General features: G+C 45.9%; 1 protein-coding gene across 3 annotated transcripts in view; it reads right to left on the bottom strand.

Annotated features, from left to right (window-relative positions):
* The window catches only part of CRYZL1 (crystallin zeta like 1), a 46,014-nt gene that overhangs the window by 8,216 nt on the left and 17,090 nt on the right, over positions 1 to 20,708 (bottom strand). For all 3 annotated transcript variants that reach the window (XM_069760793.1, XM_069760792.1, XM_069760794.1), the window contains 3 exons: positions 13,042 to 13,175; positions 10,431 to 10,542; positions 4,637 to 4,735 (listed from right to left, as the gene is read on the bottom strand). In XM_069760793.1, coding sequence (XP_069616894.1) covers positions 4,637 to 4,735; positions 10,431 to 10,542; positions 13,042 to 13,175 — 345 coding nt within the window. The remainder of the gene's footprint in view (positions 1 to 4,636; positions 4,736 to 10,430; positions 10,543 to 13,041; positions 13,176 to 20,708) is intronic.

Below are 20,708 nucleotides of genomic sequence, written 5' to 3'. Positions count from 1 at the left end.
ACGCCGAAGAAAAAGACAAATCAATGCCCATCCTAGCACAAATGGCCTGCCAAAATCTAGAGACAAACTGAGAACCTCTGTCAGACACAATATTCTCCGGAATGCCATGCAAACGAACCACATGCTGAAAAAAACAATGGAACCAGATCTGAGGAGGAAGGCAACTTAGGCAAAGGTGCCAAATGGACCATTTTAGAGAACCGGTCACAAACAACCCAGATAACAGACATCTTCTGGGAAACAGGAAGATCCGAAATAAAATCCATGGAAATATGCTTCCAGGGCCTCTCAGGGACCGGCAAAGGCAAAAGCAACCCACTAGCGCGGGAACAGCAAGGCTTGGCCCGGGCGCAAGTCCCACAGGACTGCACAAAAGCACGCACATCGCGAGACAAGGAAGGCCACCAAAAGGACCTAGCAACCAAATCTCTGGTACCAAAAATCCCAGGATGGCCAGCCAACACTGAACAATGAACCTCAGAAATTACCTTACTTGTCCATCTATCAGGAACAAACAGCTTCCCCACAGGACAGCGGTCAGGCCTATCAGCCTGAAATTCCTGAAGCACCCGGTGCAAATCAGGGGAGATAGCAGAAAGAATCACCCCCTCCTTAAGAATGCCAACCGGCTCAAGGACTCCAGGAGAATCAGGCGAAAAACTCCTAGAGAGGGCATCAGCCTTAACATTCTTAGATCCCGGAAGATACGAGACCACAAAATCATAACGGGAGAAAAACAGGGACCATCGAGCCTGTCTAGGATTCAGCCGCTTGGCCGACTCGAGGTAAATCAGATTCTTATGATCGGTCAGGACCACAACGCGGTGTTTAGCTCCCTCAAGCCAATGTCGCCACTCCTCAACAACTCCCGATTGCCGACATCATAATTGCGTTCCGCAGGCGAAAACTTTCTGGAAAAAAAAAGCACACGGTTTCATCAAAGAACCATCAGACTCCCTCTGAGACAAGACGGCCCCTGCCCCAATCTCAGAAGCGTCGACCTCAACCTGAAAAGGAAGAGACACATCCGGTTGACGCAACACAGGGGCAGAAGTAAATCGGCGTTTAAGCTCTTGAAAGGCCTCAACATCCTCAGAGGACCAATTCGTCACATCAGCGCCTTTCTTCGTCAAATCAGTAAGGGGCTTAACCACACTGGAAAAGTTGGCAATGAAACGGCGATAGAAATTAGCAAAGCCCAAAAATTTTTGAAGACCCTTCACAGATGTGGGTTGGATCCAGTCATGAATAGCTTGGACCTTAACAGGATCCATTTCTATAGACGAGGGAGAAAAAACAAAACCCAAAAAAGAGACCTTCTGAACTCCGAATAGGCACTTAGACCCCTTCACAAATAAAGCATTATCACGAAGGATCTGGAACACCATCCTGACCTGCTTCACATGAGACTCCCAATCATTGGAAAAAATCAAAATATCATCCAAATATACGACCATGAATTTATCAAGATAATTGCGGAAAATATCATGCATGAAGGATTGGAACACAGATGGAGCATTAGAGAGCCCAAATGGCATCACAAGGTATTCAAAATGGCCTTCGGGCGTATTAAATGCAGTTTTCCATTCGTCACCCTGTTTAATACGAACAAGATTATATGCCCCTCGGAGGTCAATCTTAGTAAACCAACTAGCCCCCTTATTCTGAGCAAACAAATCAGTAAGCAAAGGCAAGGGGTATTGGAATTTGACTGTGATCTTATTAAGACGACGATAATCTATACAGGGTCTCAAGGAGCCATCCTTCTTAGCAACAAAAAAGAAACCCGCTCCCAATGGTGACGAAGACGGCCGAATATGCCCTTTCTCCAAAGATTCCTTAACATAACTCCGCATGGCGGCATGCTCTGGCACAGATAGATTGAAAAGTCGGCCCTTAGGGAACTTGCAACCAGGAATCAAGTTAATAGCACAATCACAGTCCCTATGTGGTGGAAGGGAACTGGACTTGGGCTCATCAAATACATCCTGGAAATCCGACAAAAACTCAGGGACCTCAGAAGAGGAGGAAGAGGAAATTGACATCAAAGGAACGTCACTATGTACCCCTTGACAACCCCTACTAGTCACAGACATAGTTTTCCAATCCAGCACTGGATTATGTTCCTGTAACCATGGAAATCCCAGCACAACAACATCATGCAGGTTATGCAACACCAGAAAACGGCAATCTTCTTGATGTGCAGGAGCCATGTACATAGTCATCTGTGTCCAGTACTGAGGTTAATCCTTGGCCAAGGGTGTAGCATCAATGCCCCTCAAAGGAATAGGGCTCTGCAAAGGCTGCAAGGAAAAACCACAGCGCCTGGCGAATTCTAAGTCCATTAAGTTCAGGGCAGCGCCTGAATCCACAAATGCCATGACAGAAAAGGACGACAATGAGCAAATCAGGGTCACAGATAAGAGAAATTTAGGCTGTATCGTACTAATGGTAACAGACCTAACGACTCTCTTAGTACGTTTAGGGCGATCAGAAATAACATGAGCAGAATCACCACAGTAAAAACACAGCCTATTCTGACGTCTGAATTCCTGCCGTTCTATTCTAGTCAAAATCCTATCACATTGCATAGGTTCAGGACTATGCTCAGAGGATACTGCCATATGGTGCACAGCTTTGCGCTCGCGCAGACGCCGATCAATCTGAATGGCTAGAGACATAGATTCGTTTAAACCGGCAGGCATAGGAAACCCCACCATAACATCTTTAAGGGTTTCAGAAAGACCTTTTCTGAAAATAGCAGCCAGAGCCTCTTCATTCCATTTAGTGAGCACAGACCATTTTCTAAATTTCTGGCAGTATAACTCTGCCGCTTCCTGACCTTGACACAGGGCCAACAGTGTTTTCTCAGCATGCTCTACAGAGTTAGGTTCGTCATACAATAATCTGAGCGCTTGAAAAAATGCGTCTACATTCAATAATGCCAGATTCCCTGTTTCAAGAGAAAAAGCCCAGTCTTGCGGATCACCACGCAGCAAGGATATGATGATTTTCACCTGCTGAATGGGATCACCTGAAGAACGGGGTTTCAAAGCAAAAAACAATTTGCAGTTATTTTTAAAGTTCAAAAACTTGGATCTGTCCCCAAAGAACAAATCCGGAGTAGGAATTCTGGGCTCTAAAGCCGGAGTCTGGACAACATAGTCCTGGATACTCTGTACTCTTGCAGCCAGTTGATCCACACGAGAAAACAAACCCTGAACATCCATGCCAGAGCATATATCCTGCACCACCCAGATATCAAGAGGAAAAAAAGAGGCAAACCAGAGCACAGAAAAAAAAAAAAAAATGGTTCAGAACTTTCTTTTCCTTCTTTTGAGATACATTTAATTTCATTTTGTTATGATCTGGTGGTTTAGGAACAACATGAGACAAGCTCTGAAGGAGGTCGTATCTGTACTTACCGCAGACCCTGAACCTAGCAGCGCAACTAAAAATAGCCGTGGGGGGTACCTGACGCTCCCTAGACCCCTCGGCACAGCCTAAGATCTAACTTCCCCTAAAGATGGAAACAGGAAACCTATCTTGCCTCAGAGAAAATCCCCAAAGGAAAGATAGCCCCTCACAAATATTGACGGTGAGAGGAGGGGAAAATAACATACGCAGAGATGAAATCAGATTTTAGCATAGGAGGCCAGTCTAGCTTGATAGATAGGACAGGAAAGGATACTGTGCGGTCAGTATAAAAACTACAAAACAATCCACACAGAGTTTACAAAATCTCCACACCTGACTAAAGGTGTGGAGGGTAAATCTGCTTCCCAGAGCTTCCAGCTAACAGAAAAAATCCATAATGACAAGTTGGACAAAAATAGAATGCACAGAACAATAAGTCCACAACATGTGGACTGAAAAGAGCAAAGCCAGAACTTATCTTTGCAGAACTGGTCAGGAAACCAGGAGAATCCAAGCAGAGATGTGAATCCAGCCAGAGAACATTGACAAGTGGCACAGGCTGAAGAAAGAGCCAGACTTAAATAGCAGAGCCAGGAGAGACGATTAGTGAAAGCAGCTGCTAAAGCTAAACCCAAGGAGCGGCAGTTCCATTCAAAACCACCAGAGGGAGCCCAAGGGCAGAATTCACAAAAGTGCCATTTACAACCACCAGAGAGAGCCCAAGAACGGAATTCACAACAGGAGGCTAGAGGACTAAACCACAGCAATTCTGACATTTTGATTTGTTTTCTTTTGGCGTTGACTGAACGGGATAAATATTTTATTTGTTCGGACAGTTCCGCACACGGAGATATTTTGATGAGTTTTTTTTTAATCCACTGGGAGAATATATAATTAAAAAGATCCTATTCAATGACAGCAAACAGAGATACTAAAGACTATGGTGCAGAAAGAATATGGGAAACATGAAAAAAAATAAATAAAATTTATATATATATATATATATATATATATATATATATATATATATATATATATATATATATATATATATATATATATATATCATGCAATGAATAACAATAATTTGCTAAAACTGAAATATCCCTTTAAAATAAAACAACAAACATCATAAATAAAAAAAACATCAATTTAGAGCTGATCAGAGCGGCTGCGGGAAACTTATCAGGATCTGGAAGGGATGACTGGTATCACTGACCTCCAGCGTCGACGATTACGTCAAACCCCAGTCCTCCGGTCTCCTCGATGCCTTTCTCGGTCAGATTTACGTTGCCTTTAGAGACGTCTATAACACGGGCTGGAAACAAGATGACACATTTGCTTACTTTGGATGGTTCTCGTCACTCTAGTTCTTGGGTCTCATGGATAGAAAGTCGTCTTTTACAAAGCAGCCAGTTTGAAAAAGCAGAGCTGCAGTGTAAAGTATAGGGGACACGGCGATCGCATCTTATGGAGGAGGTGGATTTCAGAAAACCAATAAATGATGCAGAAAATCCGGATTACTTACCGGTAATGCTCTTTTAATGAGTCACGACAGCACCCCACATGACAGCACCCCACATGAGAGAGAGGGATCCGCCCATAGGAACAGGAAACCTACAGAATAAAAGGAGACGGTCCCCTCTCCTCCTCAGTTTAGTTTACAGAGTATAAAAAGGGAACCGCAAAAGTGTTAGTATTCATTCTTATTCAGTAACATAAAAATTCTTAACCCTATACAACCATTACTTCTTTGAACTTAAGGGAAAGTGCTGTGCATAATTTAGGGAGGGTAATACATGGGTGCTGTCGTGACTCATTAAAAGAGCATTACCGGTAAGTAATCCGGATTTTTACTCTTCGTCACGACAGCACCCCACATGAGAGATTTTCAGAGATTCATTATTTGGGTGGGATTACTGTACTAAGAACAGCTCTACCAAAGGTCAAATCAGAGGAAGCAGAAAGGTCAAGTCTGTAATGGTTGTAAAAGGTAGAAGGTGTGGACCAGGTTGCGGCCTTACATATCATGTGGATCGGTACATCCGCATGTTCCGCCCAAGAGGAAGCCATGGCCCGCGTGGAATGCGCTTTAATCCCCACTGGTGGGATTTCGCCCCTTGATGTGTAGGCTAGACAAATAGCTTCTCTGATCCATCGAGAAATGGTAGCCTTTGTGACCCCATATCCTTTCTTGCGGCCCTGAAAGGAGACAAACAGAGCCCTACTCTGCCTCCATGTTTGAGACCTCTCTATATATGTCAGGATAGCTCTTCTGACATCTAAGGTGTGCAACTTATGTTGTTCTGGGGTTACAGGTGTATTAAAAAAAGAAGGCAGAATTATCTCCTGAGATCTGTGATAGATGGATGCTACCTTAGGGAGGTATGAGGGATCAGGTTTTAGGACAATTCTATCCTGAAATACCATTAAGAAAGGTGGGTCTGCCGATAGGGCCTGGATGTCACTAACCCTTCTAGCTGAGGTTAGGGCTACCAATAAGGCGACTTTGTATGTTAGGACCTTTAGAGGTATGGCATGTAGTGGCTCAAATGGGGAGTCAGTTAAGGCTTCTAAGACTAAATTCAAATCCCACGGAGGTAGACGGGGAATATGGACCGGATTGGAACGTTCACAGGATTTGATGAACCTGGAGACCCACTTGTTGGCTGCTATGTTGTCCCCATACAAGGCTCCTAAAGCTGAGACTTGAACCTTTAGGGTGTTCACCGATAACCCTAATTCTCTACCTTTTTGTAGGAACTCTAGAATCGGAACTATCGGAATCTGCTTAGAGAATGGTTTTGTATGAAAATCTAAGAACTTCTTCCATACCCTACTGTATAATAGGGTGGTAGATCTCTTCCTACTCAACAATAGGGTGTTAACTAGTTTTTCCGAGAACCCCCTAGATTTTAACAACTGCCTCTCAAATTCCACGCCGTCAAGTGAAGACCTTTCACTTGCGGGTGGAAAAATGGGCCCTGAGACAACAGTTCCTTGTGTAAAGGAAGGATCCATGGATCGCATAGAGACATGCTTTGGAGACACGAGAACCATGGTCTTTTTGGCCAGAAGGGAGCAATCAGGATTACTCTGGCTTGGTCCCTCCTGATCTTCCTGATCACTAGAGGTATCACAGACATTGGAGGGAAGGCGTACGCTAGCCTGAAGCTCCAAGGATGGTGAAGGGAGTCCAACATGTCTGGGTGATCCATGAGGTTCAGGGAAGCAAATCTCTTTACCTGTCTGTTGTCTCTTGTGGCGAACAGATCTATTTGGGGTACGCCCCATGCTTTTGTTATCATGTTGAATATGTCCTTGTTTAACGACCATTCCCCTTGTCGTAGCCTGTTTCGGCTGAGGTAGTCCGCCTTGGTGTTTTCTGCCCCTTTGATGTGCAGGGCTGTTAAGGATGGAAGATGAAACTCTGCCAACTGGAGGATGTTTGCTGCTACGTTCATCAGGGTTCCTGATCGCGTACCTCCCTGACGGTTTATGTACGCCACTGCGGTGGAATTGTCTGACAGAACTCTCACGTGCATTCCCTGAACCTGTGGAAGAAAATGACTTAGGGCATATTCTACTGCTTTTAACTCTTTCCAATTTGAAGAATACACCAGCTCCGCCTGATTCCAGGTGTCTTGGATCAGATTATCTTCCATATGTGCGCCCCAACCCACAGGGCTGGCGTCAGTGATAATTGTTTTGGAGGGATTTATCATCCATGGTACACCCCCTGAAAGGTGATCCATGTCTAACCACCAGCTTAGGGATTCAATTACGTCACTGGAAAGAGTGATTTTACTCTCTAAATGTCGTACTTCCTTTTGAATGGATAATATTTCATACTGCAATTGACGGGTATGATATTGAGCCCACAGCACGGCTGGTATACATGAGGACAGTGATCCAAGTAAGGACATGGCCTTCCTCAGGGTCATACAGGGCTTTGATATTGCCTCTGACACCTTTGATTGAATAATTATTCTCTTTGACTGTGGCAGAAAACTCCTCTGACTTACTGAATCTAGTTGAATTCCCAGAAATATCTGGATGGTGTCTGGATTCAACCTGGATTTTTCGTAATTCACGATCCAACCTAGATCCTGCAAGGATGAGATCGCATTAGATAACCGCATTTGACATTGGGATATGGAATTTCCGATAACAAGAAAATCATCCAGGTAGGGTATTATGAGAGTGTTCTGCTGGCGTAAGTGAGCCATCACTTCCAGGATCACCTTTGTAAAGATGCGGGGAGCCATAGAAAGCCCAAAGGGCATTGCTACATACTGGAAGTGACGAACCTGTCCTGCCAGGATGACTGCTACCCTTAGGTACTGCTGATGTTCGGCATGTATGGGAAGATGATAATAGGCATCTTTTAGGTCGATTCCGGCCATGACACACCTAGGAAACAAGAGCTTGATGGCAGAACTAATAGACTCCATTTTAAAAGTTCGATTATATAGAAAGGAATTTAATTTCTTGAGATTAATGATGGTTCTGAATGAACCATCTGGTTTTTTGATCAAAAACAAAGGGGAGTAAAATCCCCTTCCTCTTTGATCTTGGGGAACCTCTACCAACACTTTTTTAGATAGGAGAGAAATAATCTCGGACTCTAGAGCCTCCTGTTGTTCTTGTCCCTTTGGAGATGTTATTATAAAAGAATCCCAAGGGATTCTAAAAAATTCTAATTTAAGGCCATCTCTTATAATGTCCAATATCCAACGGCTGGATGTTATATGTTCCCACTTGGATAGAAAAAATTTTAATCTACCGCCTACTTCCAGGTTAGCGGTACTTGCCACGTTTTGAGTTGTAAGATCCGGTAAACAGGGCTCCTTTTTGCTTAGGGTCTTTCGCCTCCCAGCGATCCCTTTGCTCAAACGGCCTCCGGGAAAAGGGTCATCTTCTGAATGCTCTCCTGTAAGACGGAAGATACTGATTAGGAAAACCTTTCTTCCGTTCTCCTGCTTTCTTTAAGATCTCCTCCAGAGTCTTCCCGAAAAGGAACTCACCCTGGCAGGGGAGCGCACAAAGCTTTGCCTTTGCCTGTGCGTCCCCTTTCCAGTTCTTCAACCAGAGTGCTCGCCGGGCTGTGTTTGTTAAGCCAGCTGACCTGGCTGCTAGGCGTAGCGAATCTACTGAGGCGTCTGCCAGGAATGCTACAGCCTCCTTCATCAGAGGGATCTTTGGTAGAATGGAGTCTCTTGCAGTTCTACCTCTGATCTGCTCCTCCAGTTGTTCCATCCAAACCAGCAGAGATCTCGCCGTACAGGTAGCAGAGATGGCTGGTCGGAATGCCCCTGTATTGGCCTCCCAAGATTTTTTAAGTAGGGCCTCTGCTTTACGGTCCAACGGATCCGTTAGCATCCCTGAATCCTCTACAGGCAAGACTGACTGTTTTGAGGTTGAGGCTACGGCTGCGTCCACTTTTGGCACTTTCGACCAAGTATTCAGCTCCTCGTCGCTAAAGGGATATCGCCTTTTAGAGGAAGATGGTAGAAAACCTCTGGCGCTCTGTTTGTCCCACTCTTTTTTAATTAATTCTTTAACAGTTGCGACAACGGGAAAGGATCTGCGCTTCCTTTGTCCTAACCCCGCGAACATGATGTCCTGAGCTGATTTTTTCCCTTTCTCATCAGGGCACCCCATCGTGTTTCTGACTGCTTTCACCAGGTTGTCCACGCTGCTGTTAGGCAGACACAGCCCCCCCTCATCTTCGGATGAACTCGGCCGAGTTTCCGACTCATCTGAGGACTTATGCACCTCCTCTGATTCTGGGTTTTCCGGAGATGGGGATCTGCTAGGTTGGTGGGAACTAGGGATACTAGCCTGTGACAGTCCCTGCATCTCTTCTCGAATCATGGCTCTAACGTCAGATGGAGTCATAATGTTTTCTTGACGTAAGGTCAGTATGATGCAATCTGAGCATAACCTCTTCATATAGGAGTCTGGAAGGGGCTGTATACATAAAGCACATTGTTTGTGCTTGGACTTGTGCGCTTTTTTCCTGGACTGAAGGAAGGGGACATAGGAGGAACATACATCAGCATATAGGTAGAGAAGTCTTTACACTCACCCAGAGAAGCTGACAGGTACTGGATCTGGAGGCGGATTCTTTGAGGGATCTTTTTGCCTAGTGGAAGATCGCTCCTGACGACCACCCTCTTTAATGCTGCTCCTGGCGCTTTTCTCCTTACTAGGAGAGCGCTCTGGTACCACAAGGTGCGTTTCGTCGGCCGGTGAAGCCATACTCACATCCACACACCGGCCGACAGTAGCGCTGCAGCTTTTAAATATGGCGCCAAATCTCCTGCCTCCCCGGCCCGAACCCGGAAGTGCTCCAGCGACTTCCGGGTCAGACGCGCCGCTCATTCCTCCATGCGGCGGCTGCTTTATTTAGCCGGCCGCTTGAGGGCGCGCGCCCTCATGGGGCCGGGCGGACCAGCGGTGACTGGACCCGGACCATGGCTATCGATCAGACGAGGGGGGAGGCTGTACACAGTGGCTCCCCCGCCGCTGCTACTGGAACCGCAGCCCCTGCCGTTCCTTACAGAGACCGACGCAGGCGGGTGTATGGCCCAGGGATCTTCTGTAGGTACGTCCTGGGATTCCCATAGGAACAGGAAACCTAAACTGAGGAGGAGAGGGGACCGCCTCCTTTTATTCTGTAGGTTTCCTGTTCCTATGGGCGGATCCCTCTCCCTCATGTGGGGTGCTGTCATGTGGGGTGCTGTCGTGACGAAGAGTAAAAAGCTAAAATATAATTGATCCTAGTTTCGCCCTAAGCTTAAAAACGCCCAAACAAGAAGCCAAACGCTTCTATCTGCGACTGCCGTTTTCGATTGATGCAGATTTATATAGAAGTCTGAAAACCATAATGTCTGCTGTCAGGCTCATCAGTAGGAAGGTCCTCAAAATAAACACTGCTGAACGGGTCTCCATATTATCCCAAAATATATTTCTAAAGCAAGACCTAGGAACACAGCGGCAGATCTCACCTACAGGGGGTCTTATTTTATCCAGATACTGCTTGTCCTTCTCGCTGTGTGCGGTTGTGACCACACTGGCTCCTCTATGATGGGACAGCTGAATAGCCAGCGTGCCAAACGGCTGGGAAAAAAAATAAAAATAAATATATATTATAATATAATATCAGTAATATTTAAATGCTTAAAGTTTATAGTAGAACATAAAAATAAAAGCAAAATAAAAAAAAAGGTCGAATATAAAAAAGATATCAAAATATTAAATAATAATGCACAAAATTATTGTTCATTTATTCCCAATATTTTATTACATCAGATTATTGCAATTTATATTAAAAATGTAATAGTAAATGAAAGTAATGCAAAATAATAAAATGGCACACCAAGATATTAAATAATTGATATTTTTACATTTCTAGTATTACTATTTAATAAAACCTAAGAAAAACAAAATAAATAAAATACCCTGCAGTAAACAAACAGCAATAGTCCATGAAAATAATATAGGGTACTTAGATAACATAATTCTGCTAAAAAAAAAAAAAAGGACGTAAAAGCCATGAAAGCCGGACGTCCCACCACACCACGGTGACCATTTGCTTAGTGTGTTTTTATTTTAGGTTTTGACTGTTTAGTGGCCACTGTAACCTGAACGCACGCGCTACACGCACACCAGCTTATATCCCAGGTCATCTCTTTAGTTTTTTTTCTCTTACCAGTTAATGTGGTTTGTCTTATTGTATTTTTGCCATTTTAATGTTGCACTATATTAATCAGTAATATTAAAATAATAATGTTATTAATGTATCCTATTGCTCTTCTCTATTTGGTTATTCGATTCTTTTCCATATTTATATTATACTATTACTATACAATTTTGATTAATTATAATATAGCATAATAAAAATGTCATAAAGTAAAATAAAATGGAATATTAAGAAATTTGTAATCAAAATATTAAATGGCAATAAAATAAATTAACAACAACACTATTATAGGGGCGTGGTTCACAGGATGCCAAGGGGGGGGGGGGGGAGCGTGGTTAACAGGATGTCGGGGGGGGAGCATATTTGACAGAACACCAAGGGGAGTGTGGTTCACAGGACGCTAAGAGGGGCGTGGTTCACAGGACACCAAGGGGAGCGTGGTTCACAGGACACCAAGAGGGGCGTGGTTCAAAGGACGCCAAGAGGGGCGTGGTTCACAGGATGTCAGGGGGAGCATGTTTAACAGGACACCAAGGGGAGCGTGGTTCACAGGACACCAAGAGGGGCGTGGTTCACAGGATGTCAGGGGGAGCATGTTTAACAGGACACCAAGGGGAGCGTGGTTCACAGGACACCAAGAGGGGCGTCGTTCAAAGGATGCCAAGAGGGGCGTGGTTCACAGGATGTCAGGGGGAGCATGTTTAACAGGACACCAAGGGGAGTGTGGTTCACAGGACGCTAAGAGGGGCGTGGTTCACAGGACACCAAGGGGAGCGTGGTTCACAGGACACCAAGAGGGGCGTGGTTCAAAGGACGCCAAGAGGGGCGTGGTTCACAGGACGCCAAGGGGAGCGTGGTTCACAGGACGCCAAGGGGGAGCGTGGTTCACAGGATGTCGGGGGGAGCATGTTTAACAGGACACCAAGGGGAGTGTGGTTCACAGGACGCCAAAAGGGGTGTGGTTCACAGGACGCCAAAAGGGGCGTGGTTCACAGGATGCCAAGAGGGGCGTGGTTCACAGGATGCCAAGAGGGGGGAGCGTGGTTCACAGGATGCCAAGGGGAGTGTGGTTCACAGGATGCCAAGGGGGAGCGTGGTTCACAGGATGTCGGGGGGAGCATGTTTAACAGGACACCAAGGGGAGTGTGGTTCACAGGATGCCAAGAGGGGCGTGGTTCACATTACGCCAAGAGGGGCGTGGTTCACATTACGCCAAGAGGGGCGTGGTTCACAGGATGCCAAGGGGGGCGTGGTTCACAGGACGCCAAGGGGGGCGTGGTTCACAGGACGCCAAGGGGGGCGTGGTTCACAGGACGCCAAGGGGGGCGTGGTTCACAGGACGCCAAGGGGGGCGTGGCTCACAGGACGCCAAGGGGGGCGTGGCTCACAGGACGCCAAGGGGGGCGTGGCTCACAGGACGCCAAGGGGGGCGTGGTTCACAGGACACTGGGGGCGTGGTTCACAGGACACTGGGGGCGTGGTTCACAGGACACTGGGGGCGTGGTTCACAGGACACTGGGGGCGTGGTTCACAGGACGCTTGGGGGCATGGCTCACAGGATGCCAAGAGGGGCGTGGCTCACAGGATGCCAAGAGGGGTGTGGCTCACAGAACGCGAAGGAGCATGGTTCACAGGATGCCAAGGGGCATGTCTTTAGGCTACTCAGCATAATTACTCTGCAAGCCATGACCCTTTAGTAAGGACCATATACACTAGCACTAAATAAAAAGGCCCACATGGTAGATTTTAAACAAAACACATCCATTACCACTGGTGAAGAGGTTATCACCGGCTTTCCGAGTGGGCTGATGGCAGCTAGGCAGGGGGAGATTCCTCTGCTCTTATTCTGTGTCATCACGTTTCCCCTTGGCCATAAACGTAGTAATAATATAGGATAAAGGCAGAGCGATACGTACACTTGCTCCATCGGGTATCAGCACAAACTTTCCTGGTGCCAGGTGCGCCAGACTATGCAGGGCAGTATAGACACATAATCCATCCCGTACGGTTCCTGCCGCCTCCACCCAGCTCACCTTATCCGGCTTATGGACTGGTAATGAGAATGTGACACAGGAATTAACGAAATGGTCGCTGTTGTCTCAAACAAAATAAATAGTGTAAGCGAATGCAAGAAACTTACTCATATATTATCAGAGAAATATGCCAGTTTCTCCACTCCAAAACTTATCATCCATGGGAAAAACTACTAAAATCTGTCTGACAGACTACCAGCTCACTGAGGGATCAGATTACAGCTGCCTATTGAAGTCTATGAAGTGGGGAAGTGGGAGGAGAACAAGAGGCAGATAGATCACACTGCCATTTTCTAGTGTTTCATTTCATCCTGGATTCACAGCTACACTGCTGAATACCTATTATTGCCTTCCATGCCGCTGCTGCTTCTGAACATGTCCTATGTAGAGACATGAGAGCAGGAGTCTCATGTCTGTGTGCCGTGTATGGTAGACATCATAGCAGTTAGTCTCCACCCAGCAGCCCCGAGACAAGTGATAGAGATAGCAGAGCGGAAAACGGGCGATATATTAACACACTTGATTAGATGGGTTCATCGGGCATGATGTATTCTATTGGGCTAACATAGCGGTCAACCATCATATCTAGTAGTCCATTATCATACACCTCTGTTCACCCGCCTTTAACTTGTTCACTGCTGACACTCAGGTGAAGAGACTTCAGTACACCGTGTTCTGCTGACGTGCACCGACTGGGATCATAATTTGGGTCAATTTCCTCGAGTATCTCATAATCCTCTCTTGGGCGTCTGCAAATGTTTTGATTTTTTTTTTGGCATTGGCCATAAATCCTAGGTTACATACATGATCCGGTGTGTACATCGGCCTCCATTATCACAAGTTGTACACTCAGACACAATACTACTGCCCTGCGCAGAGATCTACCCGACCGGCAGGAGTGCAGTTTACAAAATAAATATCCTCACACTAACTCACACGGTGGATTACATGCTGAAAAGTAGGGTTGAGCGACTTTTAGTTTTTCAAAGTCGAGTCGGGTTTCACGAAACCCGACTTTCTCAAAAGTCGGGTTGAGTGAAATCGGCCGATCCTATTGAAAAGTCGGGGTCGGGGATCGGCCGAAACTCGAAACCCAATGTAAGTCTATGGGGTTTTTTTTTTTTACATTCCCTTCAGGGCGATATAGCAGAAAAGCCGGTAATTCAATTACCGGCTTTTCATTTCTCCTGCCAAAACCCGACATGATATGAGACATGGTTTACATACAGTAAACCATGTCATATCCCCCTTTTTATTGCATATTCCACACTACCAATGTTAGTAGTGTGTATGTGCAAAATTTCGGCGCTCTAGCTCTTAAATTTAAGGGTTAAATCGCAGAAAAAATTGGCGTGGGCTCCTGTCATGATCCCAATGGCAGGGGATCACAAAAGGACAAGCACAAAAACAAAACAAGCTCTAGGGTGATGGAACCTGAGCTGACCGCGATCCTGAACCTAAACACACAACTAGCAGTAGCCGGGGAACGTGCCTACGATGAGTCCTAGACGTCTCGCGCCAGCCGAAGGATTAACTTCCCCTATAAGAAGAAACACAGACCTCACTTGCCTCCAGAGAAACACCCCACAGAAATAGCAGCCCCCCACATGTAATAACGGTGAAATGAGAGGAAAGCACATACGTAGTTATGAAAATAGAATCAGCAAAAATGAGGCCCGCTAAAGCTAGATAGCAGAGGATACAAAAGTGAACTGCGCGGTCAGCGAAAAACCCTTCAAAAAACCATCCTGAAATTACTTGAACTCATGTGCCAACTCATGGAACATGAGGAGTAATTTCAGCCCACTAGAGAAACCAGCAGCAAGGAATCACATATCTGCAAGCTGGACTAAGACAAAAATTAAGCAAAACGTGGAACAGGAAAATCAAAACTTAGCTTGTCCTGAAGATAACAGACGCAGGGAGCAGAGGTAAAAAGACACGCTGATTACATTGATAGCCGGCGAGGAAATGACAAAAAAGCCAGGTTAAATAGCAAACTCCCATAACCTGATGGAACAGGTGGACACCAGAGACCGCAGAGAACACAAGTCACCCAGTACCATCAGTAACCACCAGAGGGAGCCCAAAAACAGAACTCACAACAGGCTCCCGCGCAATTTTCTCCGCCAGAGTAGTAAAGCCAGTGACTGAGGGCAGATATTAATAGCCTGGAGAGGGTCCATGGTTATTGCCCCCCCCCCCCCTGGCTAAAAATATCTGCCCCCAGCCACCCCAGAAAAGGCACATCTGGAAGATGCGCCTATTCTGGCACTTGGCCACTCTCTTCCCATTCCCGTGTAGCGGTGGGATATGGGGTAATGAAGGGTTAATGCCACCTTGCTATTGTAAGGTGACATTAAGCCAGATTAACAATGGAGAGGCGTCAATTATGACACCTATCCATTATTAATCCAATTGTATGAAAGAGTTAAAAAAAAAAACACACACACATTATTAAAAAGGATTTTATTGAAATAAACACACCGTTTGTAACTATAAGTCATTGACCTACATTACCTTCATTCGCTGGGGTTTACAGCCACAAGCACAGCTGCATTAGCAGAGCTCGTGGCTGTAAAATATTTTAACCCCTTCAGATGGATTTACAACGTGGGACGTTACAGATCTATGGAGGGTATGTATATTGTTGGTTTATTATTTTTTATTTGTTACAGAGCGAGGGTCTTCAGCCAGTGGATTGAGCGTACAATAAAATATTAAAACAACCTGTGTTTTTATTTCATTAAAATACTTTAAGGCCGGCGTCACACTAGCGAGTTTTACGGACGTATGAGCGCATTAAATACGTCCGTAAAACACGCATTACACACGGTCCAATTATTCTCTATGCCCCAGCTCCTATCTTCCGTATTTTACTGATCCGTATTATACGACTTTCTACGGCCGTAGAAAATTGCAGCATGCTGCGTTTGTCACCGTATTGCGCAAAAAAAAAAAAATTGCCAATGCAAGTCTATGGGGGCCCGAAAAATACGGATTACACACGGACCAGCAGTGTGACTTGCGAGAAATACGCAGCGGTGTTGGAGAGAAAAGCCGGTAATTCAGTGCGGTGTACAGTAAAATCACACTGACAGCTTACAGTCCAATAGGTAGAATAAATGCGTACACATAGAATAGGATATATATATATATATATATATATATATATATATATATATATATATATATATATATATATATATACACACACACAGTACATACAGTGGGGCAAAAAAGTATTTAGTCAGTCAGCAATAGTGCAAGTTCCACCACTTAAAAAGATGGGAGGCGTCTGTAATTTACATCATAGGTAGACCTCACCCATGGGAGACAAACTGAGAAAAAAAAATCCAGAAAATCACATTGTCTGTTTTTTTATCATTTTTTTTGCATATTATGGTGGAAAATAAGTATTTGGTCAGAAACAAACAATCAAGATTTCTGGCTCTCAGACCTGTAACTTTTTCTTTAAGAGTCTCCTCTTTCCTCCACTCATTACCTGTAGTAATGGCACCTGTTTAAACTTGTTATCAGTATAAAAAGACACCTGTGCACACCCTCAAACAGTCTGACTCCAAACTCCACTATGGTGAAGACCAAAGAGCTGTCAAAGGACACCAGAAACAAAATTGTAGCCCTGCACCAGGCTGGGAAGACTGAATCTGCAATAGCCAACCAGCTTGGAGTGAAGAAATCAACAGTGGGAGCAATAATTAGAAAATGGAAGACATACAAGACCACTGATAATCTCCCTCGATCTGGGGCTCCACGCAAAATCCCACCCCGTGGGGTCAGAATGATCACAAGAACGGTGAGCAAAAATCCCAGAACCACGCGGGGGGACCTAGTGAATGAACTGCAGAGAGCTGGGACCAATGTAACAAGGCCTACCATAAGTAACACACTATGCCACCATGGACTCAGATCCTGCAGTGCCAGACGTGTCCCAATGCTTAAGCCAGTACATGTCCGGGCCCGTCTGAAGTTTGCTAGAGAGCATTTGGATGGTGGCCTAGCAGGAGATGTGAGAGGACGCTTGCCGGACCTCTCCCGCTGCCCGAACGGAGATTTAAGTGATTCTGAAGGCGCCGCCGAACGCCAAACACCGGAGGAGCAGCTCCTGAGTGGCCGGGGAGCAGGGAGAGCGAAAAGCGCGCTGCAGGAGCCGGGGGAAAATGACGCGCAAAAGGCAGAAAGAAGCCGGGGTGGCCGGCTGCACGCGCTCCCAAGATGGCGCCGACAGCGCAGCGGAGGAGGCGGCAAAGGCAGGCGCTGCTTACCAGAAGCGGCTAGAAATACTAGCAAAGCTGGAGCAGTTTGCCAGAACAGAGGAGGCAGGACGGATGATGCAAGGAGCTGAAGGAGAGGTGACAGGAGGAGCAGTGGACTCAGTGGAGCAGACGGGTGAGCAGGCTGGGGCACAGAGGGAGGTGGTGGAGAGCGAATCCTGCATAGCACCCACCATAACACCAGCCATAAGCAATGCCCCACTAGATAAGGGGGCTGGGCTGGCCCTGGATTGTGCAGCACAGCTGGGAACTGTATGTATTGATGAGCCTGCGGAGCCGACCCTGAGGGACATTTTCTCTGCTATATTGTCTTGCAAGACTGCTTTAACAACCCTAACTGCTCAGGTGGATGGCCTGAAGGGGGAGGTCTCCTCGTTTCGCTCAGCCATGCACAAAATGGAGGGGAGAGTTGAACTGTTAGAGGAACGTGTAGGGGGAGCGGAGGACCAAATTGCCGAAATGACTAAAAGGGAGAAAAAATACATCCAGCGCATTTCAGAGTTGGAGCTTAAAACTGACGATCTGGAGAACCGCTCACGTAGGAATAACTTGAGAATTGTTGGTGTGCCTGAAAAGGCAGAAGGAAACAACCCCACGGAATTTATTGAAACATGGTTGAAAACTAAGGTGGGAGGAGATAGTCTCACTAAGTTATTCGCGGTTGAAAGAGCGCACAGGGTGCCGTCCAGACCTTTGCCCCCTGGATCTCCTCCAAGGACCTTTCTGGCTAAAATCCTGAATTATAGAGACCGAGATATTCTGATGAGGAAGGCCAGGAATATGGAGGAATTAACCATCGATGGAAATCGAGTATCCATTTATCCTGACTATTCCACAATTGTGCAGAGGCTTAGGATGAAGTTTGGAGAGACTAAAAGACGTCTGCGTGAACTGGGCCTGGCTTATTCTATGCTGTATCCGGCAAAACTACGCGTGGTGGCTATGGATAAGGTCCACTTTTTCCAGAGCCCTGAGGAAGTGTCACACTGGTTGGATCTGAACGCGAAGCGTATTGAAGCGGAAGGGAACCGCTGAGGAGGATCAGGAGTGATTTTCTGTCTAAAGTGTTCATCTGACAGAATTAACTGAGCTACGGGTTCACTGTGACAGAATACTGGAGTAACTTGTTTTGAAGGACTAGTGCGCTTTGGTTGTGTTCGGCGGCGCAACTGTTTTTACATTATGTTTCAGATGGGCGGGGGGAGGGGAACGACTGTTGAATAGTGGGAAATTTATTGTGGGTGAGTGTCGGATTCTAAGTCACTGATAGGAGTGTTAGTACGTTCCCCTTTTTCTCATATAGAGAGGGAGTAGGAGTTTTGTGAGGGAGGAGGTTATTGAGGGAGGGAGAGGTAAGGTTTAGGTTAATTTGTAATAATGAGGGATGGGGGGGAGGTTTGGGGGGGGAGGGGTCAGTTTAGGGGAGGGGGGAAGAAGATCAAAGGATGGGAGAAGAATATTTTCATTGTTTGGCAATATGATGGGAGATAAAGTTAAAATTTTGAGCTGGAACATTAGAGGTCTATCAAACAATACAAAGCGTACGGCGATTTTGCAATATATCTTGAAACAGAGGCCCTCGCTGATATGCCTTCAGGAAACCCATTTAGTAAAAGAAAAAGTGGATATACTGCATAAAAGATGGGTGAGGAGGGCGTACCATGCGACGTTCTCGAACTATGCTAGAGGGGTGTCGATTCTGGTGCACACGAACGTACCGTTTGAGGAGGTGGAGGTGACGATTGACAGTGATGGACAATATGTATTCCTAGTGTGTAAAGTATTCGCTAAACTGATATGTGTAGTGTCGGTATATATTCCTCCACCGTACTCGGGGAAAAAACTGCAGGAAATTCTTAATATAGCCGGTAGATGGGGAGGAGTTCCTTTGCTTATATTGGGAGATGTCAATAACATTATTAACGATCACTGGGATAAGGGTCAACACGCACAGCTGAGGGCGGAAGGGAATGAGACAGCGTTTGGTAGTTATTTGAAAGAAGTAGCATGGAGGGATCTGTGGAGAGTCCGTAACACTGACACGTACTGCTTTTCCTGCTATTCGGCGACATATGGCTCGTTGTCTCGCATCGATTTGGCCCTGGGCAATGAAGGAATGGACGGGCTAGTGGAGGAGGTGGCATATATGGCTAGGGTAGTCTCGGACCATAGTCCGCTTGTGGTAACACTGAAAATTGAAAGCCAGGGGGAGATAGCTAAGCGGGGGTGGAAAATTAACCCTTTCTGGTTGCAAATTCTGGATATGGGAAAGATAGGGGAGGAGCTGGAGGAGTTCTTTCAAATTAATAAAGGTAGTGCAGCGAAATATGTGGTGTGGGATACCATGAAGGCATTCTTGAGGGGGATATTATTTAGAGAGATATCTAGGCACAAAACACGAACAAGGGAATCTGATAAAGCGATAATGGAAGAATTGAAGGTAGCGGAGGCTGCATTGAATGATCTGCGCTCACAGGACACCATAAAACGTATGAAGAAGGCTCAGGAGGAGGTGAATAAGTTACACTTACGTAGAGCAGAAAGGACAAGGAATTTCCAAAGAGAGGCATTTTATGCGGAGGGAGAGAAAGTGGGGCATCTGCTGTCGGTGGTGGCATCGGCGCAAAGGGAATCGGCACATGTACATGCCCTAGAATTGGAAAATGGCAGTATTGTTACACAGGGGGCCCAAATTATGGAAGGATTTAAGGGTTTTTACAGCAAACTATATACATCACGATTGGAACAGGGAGAAGAAGAAATTGACAGGTTTTTAGAGGTGGCAGACTTGCCTAGAATAGAGACAGAGGATAGAGAATGGTTGGATAGGCCGTTTACGGTGGAGGAATTGGAGGGGGCCTTGAGGTCCATGGCGGGAGGGAAGGCACCGGGGGCGGACGGCATTCCTGTCGAACTATACGGCAACTTTGCTGAGGAGCTGATGGCTCAGTTGTTGGAGGTCTTTGAGGAGTCACTGGAGAGGGGTATATTGCCTGATTCCATGAGGGAGGCCATTATTGTGGTCATCCCCAAACCAGACAAGAACCCAAGATTGCCGGAGTCATATAGGCCGATATCACTCCTAACGACAGATATCAAGATTCTGGCTAAGGCCCTGGCGAACAGGCTGACCCGGGTGATAGAAAAAGTGGTTCATTTGGACCAATCAGGCTTTATGCCTAATAAATCAACTGCCATTAACTTGAGAAGGCTATTTCTTAATATGCAAATACCGGCTGATAATGCTGGCAAGAG

Source organism: Ranitomeya imitator, chromosome 3 (assembly GCF_032444005.1).
Source record: "Ranitomeya imitator isolate aRanImi1 chromosome 3, aRanImi1.pri, whole genome shotgun sequence".
Taxonomy (NCBI): Eukaryota; Metazoa; Chordata; class Amphibia; order Anura; family Dendrobatidae; genus Ranitomeya; species Ranitomeya imitator.
The sequence above is the reverse complement of the archived record's forward strand: the minus strand, read 5'-3'. Positions and strand labels throughout refer to the sequence as shown.